This window comes from Haliotis rubra, unplaced genomic scaffold, assembly GCF_003918875.1.
Source record: "Haliotis rubra isolate DU_JTF1 unplaced genomic scaffold, ASM391887v1 Scf728, whole genome shotgun sequence".
Taxonomy (NCBI): domain Eukaryota; kingdom Metazoa; phylum Mollusca; class Gastropoda; order Lepetellida; family Haliotidae; genus Haliotis; species Haliotis rubra.
Window position 1 is genome coordinate 249,441 of NW_025767444.1, and position 12,830 is coordinate 262,270.

A 12,830-nucleotide genomic window follows, 5' to 3' on the forward strand; every position below is an offset into this window, starting at 1 on the left:
CTGTGAAGTTGTAATCAAGGAATATTCTGATGTATTTCCTGATTTTGCAATACTTGCAGAAGTATCAGTAACAAGTGTGCCAGCTGAACGAGGATGTAGCTTACAAAACAGGATGCACACTGCCATTCGTAATCGATTGTCCTAGCTCAGATTGAACAATTTGATGATGCTAAATTGGCACACGTCGGACACGCCCTTTGATTTTTCACACGCTGTGAAGTTATTCAGAGCAAATAAAAACAGGAAGATTTGAAGGTGTGAGTATTTTGTTTTTATTTTATTAAGTTCAGGTTATAGTATAGTACCGTTGAAAATCGTAACTTACGGAAAAAATTCATTGCTGTCGGTACACTGTACCGGCGGTTTGAAAAGTTAGTGGAAACACTGCTCCTGTATCGATAACCTTCATGTCCGATACACTGTCGTTAACTTTCACACACTGAAATCTTGCATGGAGGAAATCTCTGAGGAAAGGCAATTAAGATGTGCAACGCAGATAGAATACCAGTCATGGTTTATTAACCCTTCACTGATTGGCCAATCTATAAATAGGGACCAATCAAATAGCTGTTTCCTGCGTACATGTCCACTAAACAAAGCAAACATGGTCGAAAGCTTCCACACGCTTCAAAGTAAAATATCTAGGGTTTTTTACGCTACAAACAGAAAACAACTTCATTGGAGGAATGCTAGATGAATTAATATTATTCTGTGTTTCACCAATCAGAATCAATTGCCGGTGATATCTTAAATGAACTTGTAACATTTAGTGGTGTAACGATTCTTCGATAGTATCGATGTTTTTATCATCAACTACGCGATAAGAGTGCATCAATACAAAACACATTTAGGCAATATATAAGGATATTTATATCGCAAGGGTCCATAATACATCGATGTATCGCCACAAGAGACGATATATCCCGATACTACTTAAATACTACTAAAAGTTGTAGGAAGTATTTCATTAGGAATGGGAAGGGAGTCTCTTTGAAATTCTCCTGAATTTTAAAATAAATTGAACTGTATAGGAATTTGTTTCTGTCTGCTATATTTGTAACATGAACGAAGGAGTTGGTGTATAAGTGAAAGAGTGTGAACATTTTTCAAACTCTGTGAACTGTACAATACTTGTCTTCAAGTTATTGAAATATGTTTTGTTTGACAAATAACACTATTTATTAACAACTATGAATGATGTCTTAGCTTTGTTAAGAAAGAGAACAAAGAGAACATAAAATTTAGAAAGCACACTTAAGAGGTTTTTTCAGTGATTCTGAATTCTGATATAAATTACATTGAATTGTTTGTGAAAGCATTGGTGCAGAAACACAACTTCCCAAGGGAACCTTCAGTTGCAAAAGTATATATATTAGATCAAGGTATACTGAATATGTTTGACTGTTCTTTCTTAAGCATTAAATACTGAAACGTTATTAGATGAACAGCTTTTTAAGTGTGTGTGAATGTAACACAAGTTCTGCTGTATAACAAATAAAGATTCAGTAATTTTATTTATCGTGTATGTTCTGTTATTAGAAATTGTAAAGTATCGGGATACGTATCGAATCGCCACCCTTGTATCATGATGATAATTGTCTCACAGGTTCCTTGCCTATACTTCCATGATATATCGTCTCGCCTCATTAAACTGTAATCGAGATATATCGTCTCGCCACTAAGCCCACGATACACATCTCTAGTAACATTAGCTATTCACGGCGTGGAAGTGAAACAACATGATGGGAACAAGGTTTTGGAAAAAAAACAAACCAGTTGCTACGTGGAAAAGAAAATACCCATGGAACGTGGTTATGAAAAAAAAAGTCACTACAGACAGTCACTACAGCATGATGGGAACAAGGTTTTGAAAAAAAAGTCACTACAGACAGTCACTCCAGCAGTGTATACACACTGGTAGGCATTTTCCAGATCTGACCACAGACAGACAGTCACTCCAGCAGTGACTACACACTGGTAGAAATGTTCCAGATCTGACCACAGACACACAGTCACTCCAGCAGTGACTACACACTGGTAGAAATGTTCCAGATCTGACCACAGACAGACAGTCACTCCAGCAGTGACTACACACACTGATAGACATGTTACAGATCTGACCACAGACAGACAGTCACTCCAGCAGTGACTACACACACTGATAGACATGTTACAGATCTGACCACAGACACACAGTCACTCCAGCAGTGACTACACACACTGATAGACATGTTACAGATCTGACCACAGACAGACAGTCACTCCAGCAGTGACTACACACTGGTAGACATGTTACAGATCTGACCACAGACACACAGTCACTCCAGCAGTGACTACACACACTGATAGACATGTTACAGATCTGACCACAGACACACAGTCACTCCAGCAGTGACTACACACCGGTAGAAATGTTCCAGATCTGACCACAGACAGACAGTCACTTCATGGAAAAGAAAATATCCATGGTTAATTTTGAATAAAAAAGGTCTTATGAGGTCATGTTCTAGTGCGTGTCAGGCACACCTCTTACTAAATTGTTGTTTGAAATGAATACCCGAATCTTAAAATTATGGTGGGTATAAAAGTATAGATACCCACTTGAAATTGTAAATACCCACTTAGTGTAAAAAATATGGGTATCATACCCAAATGGCCAAAGGCTTATCTGGAACTCTGGCAGCTTTGTAAACTCACCATGGACTGAAATTGGTGTCTCTTGCTGTTGAGAAATGTTGCTGTCAGGAAGTCAGTGCAGCATGTTGGACTAATATGTACTAATAAGTTGGGCAGAGGTTCTAACTATTTATGGCATCTATCAGTTAACTGTCAATAGAATGTGTTTAGTAGGACTAAGTATTTGGGTATTTCAGCAAGTGAAGAGGCACACAAATAGTGATTTTACTCTGTGTAGTCATTGGAGTGATGCAAGCCAGTTATATGACCTAAGACCTAATAACTCACCTAGATGCACAGGACTTTCTGTATCAAGGTTGGTCTGCAAGGGGCATGTGTGAAGTCAACTATCACAGCTGATGTGCTACAGATACAATGGTTCATGATATGGACGTAATGCAAGAAACCTTTCCAGCTAATATACAGTATTACATTTTTATGTTGCAAAAATGACTTTGTTATTTGTTTCATATATGTCAATTAGTCCTGGATATATATGCTGTTGTCTGCTTGTGTTAAGTGAACTGCAATGAAAAGTATGATCATACTTAATAGTGTAAGATCTAGGTTACCATCCATGAGTGTAAGTACAGTATTACATTGTGTTACAATACTTGCATGTCAACCAGTGACATTTCACTTGCTGCAATTTATCCATAAATTGAAAGAAGTTGTGGAGATTTTACTGCAGCTTTGTTGAATATGGTATTGTAGCGTATGCTAAAAAGACCACAAAGTACCATAAAAAATCCTGCTGTCCGAAGTATTGCTGGAGTGACTGTCTGTCTGTCTGTCTGCGTGTGGTCAGATCTGGAACATGTCTACCAGTGTGTAGTCGCTGCTGGAGTGACTGTCTGTCTGTGGTCAGATCTGTAACATGTCTACCTGTGTGTAGTCACTGCTGGAGTGACTGTCTGTCTGTGGTCAGATCTGTAACATGTCTACCAGTGTGTGTAGTCACTGCTGGAGTGACTGTCTGTCTGTGGTCAGATCTGTAACATGTCTATCAGTGTGTGTAGTCACTGCTGGAGTGACTGTCTGTCTGTGGTCAGATTTGGAACATGTCTACCAGTGTGTATCGGAGGATATTCTGTCTGGAGTGACTGTCACCAAACCAGTCCGTTCACAAGCTTTCACTACCAGATGACATTTTGAATAGACATGATGCTAGAAGTACAAACAGCCTTTAGACTTGCCTGCATCATGACAATATTTGTCTAAAAAGATTGCTATTCCTTTGTGGAGACTTAATACTTATTGAAGCATTGTCAAAGTCCTATAGTCAACAACAAACATTGTATGAGGTTTTCTGAAACATAATTAGATTGACAAGAACTCTTTCTATTTCTATTTGCAAAACATACATTACTAGTTCATCCATAGGCAGCGTTTAAAATTCCCGCCTGCCCGACCGTCCAGAATGGTCTGTTTTCATCTCGGACGGTCAAATTTCAAAAGTAGCCTGTCGGTGGTCTGGTAGATATATTTACCCCTGTCGTCAGTTTGAGGTGTTTACGGTATTATGATGATTATGTTAGACTACTTACGATTGGCCAGTTCATGTTACGATAACTAATCACAGCAAGTGTACTTTCAGTTTACCTTAACTCGGTCCATTGCCTGTTAGTGCTATGTAGTTCAATGCGATGCCTACAAACACTGATTTTGTTTTTTACTGTTGAAAACCGGACAGGCAAGTTTGTATCTGGACTTGTAATTTTTTTAAGTTCCTGGTCCTGCTGTCTAGCTTGGAATTTTGGGAGTTTTAAACACTAGGACCATCAACTTTCCAAGACAGAACCTAAACTGTTCCATTCTGAAAACATTCCACTGAAACACTGAGCTGTTACTAGGTATGTGTTATGTTGATGGAAACCAATCATTGTGCAGTGGGTACCACTACTACCAGTAACTCACTACATCAATGAAGGCCTGTCAGCCGACTGTCCATCGCCCACACAATCTCTAAACCACCACTGTTGTGCTGTACTTTAGGACACTGCAGGTATTGCTCATGAACATGCCTCAAGACAACACTATCAATCTGTAAGATGGGGAAGGAAGGGCCTGAGATGTGCCACTAGACAGTGTGTGACACTATTGATGAGTATTTATATATATGGTGTCACAGGTTGCTGTCTGGATTTGATTACTCTTCTCGTAACCTGTTGAAGGTAAAACACACCTGAGGTTACATTTTGACATTTTTTACAACACCAACACTAAAACTCCACTCAAATATCATGGTTGGGTCAGTTGTAAGAGCCACTTCATTTACAGATTAATTTTATTCAAGAGATATTAGCACTTTGTTTACTAGTTTCATACAGGAGATATTAACAGTACAGTGCGGAGGTCTGGGGTGGCCCCTCATGAATGTGATTGGCAAAGATAGAATGTCAGGGTCACTTCTTGCATTCCAAATCCTTGAGAGCAATCTTTTCAACATAGTAGACAAGACGTAACATCTTTAGGAGAGGTTCTTAACATTGTTAATAACACTATTCAAAGGTGTCAGTTTTGTAAAATCAAAATGGCCATCATGAACTACAATGAACATTCAGGCTCACTCTTCCAATAAGAGTTTTTCCTTTGCCACAACAAAGTTGTGTGGGAGATACAAAAATTGGCAGTCATGCTTCAAACTGAATTTTTCAGAATGTTGTTATTTTTTCCAGGGCATCAAACTGGAATTGAGTTCTAAAGAAGGAAGTGTTTGTTTCCATAGTGTAACTCAGTAACTGTACAATATTTCTTCGTGAATCAAATACTGAGCATCATGCAAATGATCAAATGAGTATAGCTCATTAATCATTCTATATTTCTTGATGAAACTTATTTATTCACATCAAATATCACAATGACAGATGTATTCAATATATGGCCTCTAGGCCCAAATATACATATGTTAACTGTTGGCTTTCTACACACGTTTCTCAATAGACTCTAACAAACTGATGAACACTCATCTTAAGTTGCTCGAATGTGTTCCTTGAGCATATTTCACTTGTCTTTCCTTCTGTGGAATGCTATAAAGTCACCCTGTTGCAATAAATTAAATTACGTTGTTACAACAGTCATTGCAGTTGTATTAAAAAATTGCATATTGACTTTGACATGTAATGCTACCATCAACTTTGTTTTGTCTGTCTTGGATGCATAATAATTAGACTGTGGACTACATAGATGATGTAACTGTGACATTGTTTGAAGGTCTCTTGAGCTTATCGAACTGATGTCATGGTCTAGTCAGCACAGGTCCTCGTGTCGATCACATGTGATGGTAGCGTAGCGACCGGCGAAAGCAGGTGGATGGGGTGCACCGAAGTGTCTGGCCTTGTCATAATGTATTGTACTGTGAAACATTTTGAGTCGGGCATCATCTCAAAAACAATATTTTTTATATCTTTAATCCTTGCAAAGACACGAGGGCCTGTGCTAGTCAGTTGTCATCAGTGGTGCATCAGAAAGATCATTTCCTCAGAAACCAATGGACCAGTGAAGCTAAAATTCTACATGCTTGTTTGCATCAACGATCACTCTTGCTTGACAACGGTATAAGAATCTATACCAAAACATTGCATCATATATAATTAATAAGTCGTTATCCATAAAGTATTTTACTTTCTGATGACATTCCAGTTTTTCAAATCCAATTGTCAGTGTTGCAGTTGCTGTTCAAGATCTTATAAGATTCATGTTGAGTTTGTGCTGTGGCATATATTTAGTTACAAGGTCGGAAATAAAGCCAAGTTTCAGATGCTTTTGTGATAAATTATGTGAGAACGTGTGTGGTTTGCACACAAAATAACATCGTTTACATTTTGCATGCAGACATATGCAACAAGTATTTGTGTGGAAGTAGCATTCCTCTGTAGTCAGTTTACTTAGTGTTGATTATACTGTGTCTCTCTCTCGTCACATTGGAATGCGGAACTACTGTTTACTACGGATACAATGTTTATTACAACTTCAGTTACCCTCATTTCTCCGTCTGACGCATTAGCAATGCTAATTAACACTACATTTCTCCGTCTGACGCATTAGCAATGCTAATTAACACTACATTTCAGTAAAAGGTAACATATCACTAGTTCAAGAGTTTGTCACGTTTTACATGTATTTAAGTCCTACAACAGTTCCTGTCAGTGCGCAGCAACCTTGACGTTGCCGTATTTGTATTCATACACTTCCAGGCTATATGTAAATGGCCTTCAATATTAAAACTGCCGGGAAAACACCATTATTTGTAATTAAAGCCTTCTGAAGAGTAGACGATAATAAAGAAATTAACACACTCGCATAGATGTCATATTGTATTTACAACACTCATGCCAGAAAAATGATATTTCCCTCACATTCTTCTTAAGACAATCATAACTTCAGTTTGTTCAAGCGATTAAAATGAAATTTTAATGTGACCACTGACAACTACTCATGTTAAGTCACTATCTTTGTTGACATTTCAAACTCAGTTATGACAATTTTCCGTTGATACACAGACTTCCGCCAATTTTATTTCAAACTGATCAATTCTGTGAAAGGTCTGAACCCCCCATTCGATGTCACAATATTTAGTTTTCAGCGGAAAATAGATTTTCCTGTTGCCATCCCTGCAAACTGTTGAAAACATTTGCCCATTAGCTTCTTTACCATGGCACTGTTTTGGATAGTGTGGAGGGGTACATTAATGCACCTCAAATGTACCTGCGTCATCTGTAGAATTGTTATAGTTCAACTGAAAGTGTACTGTTGTTATGATACTGATTGTCTCCTTTGCCATGTTTCAGCGTCCACCTCCAGCAGTGATGCCCAGTATCCACCGGACATCAAGAGTGGGTTTGAAGAGCTATGCCCGGTGTGCGGTGACAAGGTGTCAGGCTACCACTATGGCCTGCTTACCTGTGAGAGTTGTAAAGGTAAGTTGCTTTAATGGGACTCCTCTAAACAGTAACATTAACTGTATGAAGAAGGAACTAACCCAGATCAACTGGGTCTTCTTCAAACAATAGCCTTTACTACATAGAAAAAACAAGAAACCACTCCAGAATAATGGGTTTCACAGTGTTCTTGCAAGAGTATGGCATTGTAGTACTGCAACAGTTGTTTGAAACATTCAGAAGAAATATCACATGCTTTCTGATTCAAAAGAAATCTCACATCTCTAACACGGGCATATAATGTCCAAAGATGATATCCAGGTATGTATTGTCACTGACGGCATCTTATGAAAGGAAAGGGGTGTGACAAGGTCAACACACCAAGTTCGTTTCAGGACGAATTCAACATTTCTCACAGTATACATCCGAAGAAACTATATACGCAGTTCAGGCCAATAGATTTACCTACAAATATGAGATAATGTTCACAAAAATAAAAAGCTGCTCTTCGGGAAGCCAAATTCTGGTCTAAAATCCCTGTTTTTGATTTGTACTACTAACGTACCAAATTGTAAGCGTACACGATGAAGTAACAAGACATTCATGTTGCAAGACAGCGTTGCATGTATGCAATGGACAAGCTCCAACGATGATGTGTTTATACTAGAGACTTACAGTGTTTCTTTGTCTTACATTCAGAAGTCTACACAGAGAACTGTTCTTACCTTGCACTGTCATGGAGATATGATGCCCACTGGGGACAACTGTTACACACTAACTGTAGTTAAACTTCCATATTGTCCATGAATTTGTCATTTATCTTGGTATATGCCTTCTCTGAGATCGGGCCCTACTTTAAAATGGTTTTCCCCAAGCACAGTACAGTAGAAGTGTAAACATGATTTAGTTCCGAGTAGTAAATGTTCCGGTTCGGAATAAATGCCATGAAATAGAGAATGGATGACATGAATAAAAATTCCGCACATACGGCAAATATTCCATCGAACAGGAACAAATACCGTAGGCCTAACCTATTCCAGTCATTATTGAATGCAAAATGGACTCATCCAACTTGTCAACATCCGTGATTTCTGTAGCCCGAAATACATGTGAATCATGTTAGATCTAGGTGAAAATCAAATTAACAAGCGGCCATTTGCCACACACTGCAGGAAGGTGCAACAGACCGATTATGGAGGCAGAGGAATACACTGCTCCAGTAGAGTATATTTGTGAAAACAAATGCAAGGAAAATGCCACAGAAAACAAAAAAAAAGGGAAGCTTGTGATAAATAGTGACCAGAAATTAGCAACCATCAGAATGTGCTAGGGGTGGGTATTGCAGGGAATTTTCATATTGCAATATATTGCGATACGAAAGCATGTATTGCGATATGTATTGCAATATATTGCAAGAAATTATTTTTTAACAAAAAACTACTTATAGTCGAGTTAATGCTTGATTTATAAAGCAAAAACACAACAAAATCACAATGCTTGATTAGGCTTTACTAGAAACTTTTAATCATGACAAAATAAAATTGTAAATAATGTTTGGCACAAATGAAACAAGGAAAGGAACAATTTAAAAACGGAAATATCCGAATATTTCCGAGTGTTACAAAGTTTTCCGATTGCATGTCAAAATACTGGTTTTCGATCAGCGTATCGCAATACGTATCGTCTTCATGTCTGAACCGGTAAATACCGGTAAACCGGTTATATTGCACAGCCCTAGAATGTGCCATATTGATCACTGTAAGTTTACCAAAACTGTAGATCAAATTAAAATACAACGATATTTGAACAATTCTTCAGTATTGTCCGGATTTCGAACAGGACCCTATCACCAGACATGTAGATATTATACATACATCATTGAAATAATAATTTGAAATAGATGCACAGATTTTTAAGGAAAGGTGAACCATATCTAATGCCAGTGTAGGCTGCCCTATTACACAACCACCGATTTATATGATGTGAAACAAATTTAAGGTTTAGCTTGCGATTAGGTTGGGCCTAAATGCCACTAAGTGAATGCATATTATCAAATATTGTGATGGTGTTTATTTGGATTTTTTAAAATAGACATTATTTAGTGCTATTTTGTATAGCTATAACAAAAGATGAAACCAATGCCTACAATAAAGACAATTGATGCCACTGATGACAATACTGTATTGAGTCCTCTTTTAAAGGTCACATGCAACGTAAAACACAACTTTGCAGATTCTGATACCTTTCGGTATGGACGTACCGAAACAAAGCATCAAAAATGCAAATTCAACTTATAAAGTTAAAAAATAACGCGATGAAAAAAAACGCGCGAAATCTGAGTTCAAACGTTTCACTAATTTTCCCCAGACTTTTCTGGGGAATATGGGTTTCAACAGCTGGGCTGCGCTCATAGCGAGTGCGCAGTGAAATAGGTTCGCGCAACTTAGAAGCGGGCTGTCTGGTGAATACTCGGTGAAGGCTTTGGTGTGAGCTATTTTCATAATGTTTTGTTGATATCTCACGAAGCGAAGCTTTTATATGTTATGACAGTAAATAAACTGTTTATATAATTTCATTTGTCTATTTCACCACACGTTCTTCTTACCGAGTCACTTTCTCAGTTCGATACTTAAAAGCAATGTCATTATTTAGCGTTGACACAATTTCTAACTGTGATATAGATATGACGCTGCCACAGAGAAAACTCAATGTCTTGTTTTATTGACCCCTGTGTGTCTGCCTGCCTGTCTGCTAATGACAATATTCAATACACAACTGCGATCACTGACCACATGCAATTTGAACTTAACACTAATCAGGCTATACACCATAAACAAAACGCATTGATTTATGGCCCGAGTTCGGTCTCTGTCACATTATGTAATTACACAGACAGGCAGGTGTGGTACTTGAACACATGACATGTTATGATGTCTGTTGATTGCAAAATGTTATACACAAAAAATGAGCATGTATTTACAAAACCCAACATCTCTAAATATATACACACACAATGAAACCGTGAAGGCGGCATCTGCTAATGAACCAGCCGTTACACTTGAGTGCACACCCACCCGCTCTGACTGGGTTCGGTATCCCGGCTGCTTCGTTTCGAGGGAGGTAAACCCAAGTACAAAATATTGCACTTTTGATTTGCGATTATACGCTTATAATTTTGTTTATTTGTTTTTTCATAACCAGCAATGCATATTATATGTCATGAAGAAGTGATAATTGTGTTTTAATTATGTTTGATTTTTTGGTTGCATGTGACCTTTAAGGAACTTTCACCCATGATAATTGCTTCTTGATAGCCTCAGGATTTGTTCCATAAGGAACAAATACCATAGGAAAAATCCTTTCTTCCTTTCGTTCTCCCCCAAAAAACATGCCGCAATTTTTAAGACCACCCCTACAAACAATACCCTCTTTTAGACACTTTAGGATGTGTGTGAAAGTTCCTATTTACCCAGAATATATTCTGTGTATGCGGAACGAAATAATTGTTCCACATGCACTATTACAGGAACAAATATTGGAATGAAAAGTTCCAACGGAACTTTTTCTATGGGGGAACAAAATCTTTTTTACACAAGGTCCATGTTCAGAATTTTGTCTGAGATTAGAGAAAGTCATGTGGTATGATGTCTTGGCATGTTATTCCAGCATCAACCCCTTCTTCTCACACTGCACCAAGCTGAAACTGAACATGCTACTCCAACCGGTTTATGAGAGTATGGTCATATATCATTGAAAGATTCCTAGGCTCAATTACCTCTACAGACATGAGATGTAATCCCTCTATGCGGAACCTCAAGTCATGTCAACGGGAGATGTAATCCCTCCATGTGGAACCTCAAGTCATGTCAACGGGAGATGTAATCCCTCTATGTGGAACCTCAAGTCATGTCAACGGGAGATGTAATCCCTCTATGTGGAACCTCAAGTCATGTCAACGGGAGATGTAATCCCTCTATGTGGAACCTCAAGTCATGTCAACAGGAGATGTACTCCCTCTATGTGGAACCTCAAGTCATGTCAACGGGAGATGTAATCCCTCTATGTGGAACCTCAAGTCATGTCAACTGGAGATGTAATCCCTCTATGTGGAACCTCAAGTCATGTCAACGGGAGATGTAATCCCTCTATGTGGAACCTCAAGTCATGTCAACGGGAGATGTAATCCCTCTATGTGGAACCTCAAGTCATGTCAACGGGAGATGTAATCCCTCTATGTGGAACCTCAAGTCATGTCAACGGGAGATGTAATCCCTCTATGTAGAACCTCAAGTCATGTCAACGGGAGATGTAATCCCTCTATATGGAACCTCAAGTCATGTCAACGGGAGATGTAATCCCTCTATATGGAACCTCAGTGTAAAATATGTCAACTGAAAATGTAATCTCCCCTTATTCTGTGTCCTTGACATCTCTGATGGTTTCTCACTGTCTGGGCTGGAATCCTATGCAGTCCTGGGATTGCTGTAGCTGAAGAGGTGACCATGGTGATCCTTTTACGTAAGGTTGACTGAATCTGGGTAGGTCATGTTTTGACCCCTGTGTCTGATTATGGTTCCATAGTTTTGTAATGGTGCTTTAGTTAGTGACTTGCATACACTGACGTACCAGATAAAAACAAATGCATAACGGAAAGTAGCTAACTGTCAAATGTTACGAGTGGACCGGGTAGATGATTGATTGAATTTCACTATGTAAGTGTACACTTTATGAACTACAACCAAAAACAATCGCTCAAATGCAGCTAGTTATTTTGTAGCACTCATTATGATAAGGTAGTTCTTCTAAGAATATCATGAAATGATTACAACATTAATTATCTACAAATATGTAAAATACAAACATGCATACAATGTTACACTGCCATACACTCCCTCCACTGCGAAATTATGTCCTCATCATTTGTCTTACCCATCACAATATCCAAGATTGCGTCAGATACTCGATGGGACTGCTCAGGAAAACATGCTGTGTCGAAGATACTAGTGTGTATAGCTTGCCCATTGATTTGCCTTGACAAAACCTCCTATTTTACAGTTAGAATAAAGTCCTGTCTTTAAACGAGAAGTGCATATAACATTCTTGTAAACACACAATATGGCTTCCAAACAGGAAACAGAACACCCCTAATGCAATATGGTAGGACGTTATGTTAGAACTTGGGTTGGACATGCATAGGGTAAGACTGCAGCCAGTGAACAACCAAGTCTCAACCAGGCGTCGTTTGATATGCTCAATAGGGGGCAAGAGGGTCGA

At 38.4% G+C, this 12,830-nt stretch overlaps 1 protein-coding gene across 4 annotated transcripts in view; it reads left to right on the top strand.

Moving 5' to 3' along the window:
• Positions 1-12,830, top strand: part of LOC124259546 (nuclear receptor subfamily 5 group A member 2-like) — a 268,621-nt gene that overhangs the window by 143,957 nt on the left and 111,834 nt on the right. For all 4 annotated transcript variants that reach the window (XM_046693688.1, XM_046693690.1, XM_046693689.1 and 1 more), the window contains one exon: positions 7,467-7,595. In XM_046693688.1, the coding sequence (XP_046549644.1) occupies positions 7,467-7,595 (129 nt within the window). The remainder of the gene's footprint in view (positions 1-7,466; positions 7,596-12,830) is intronic.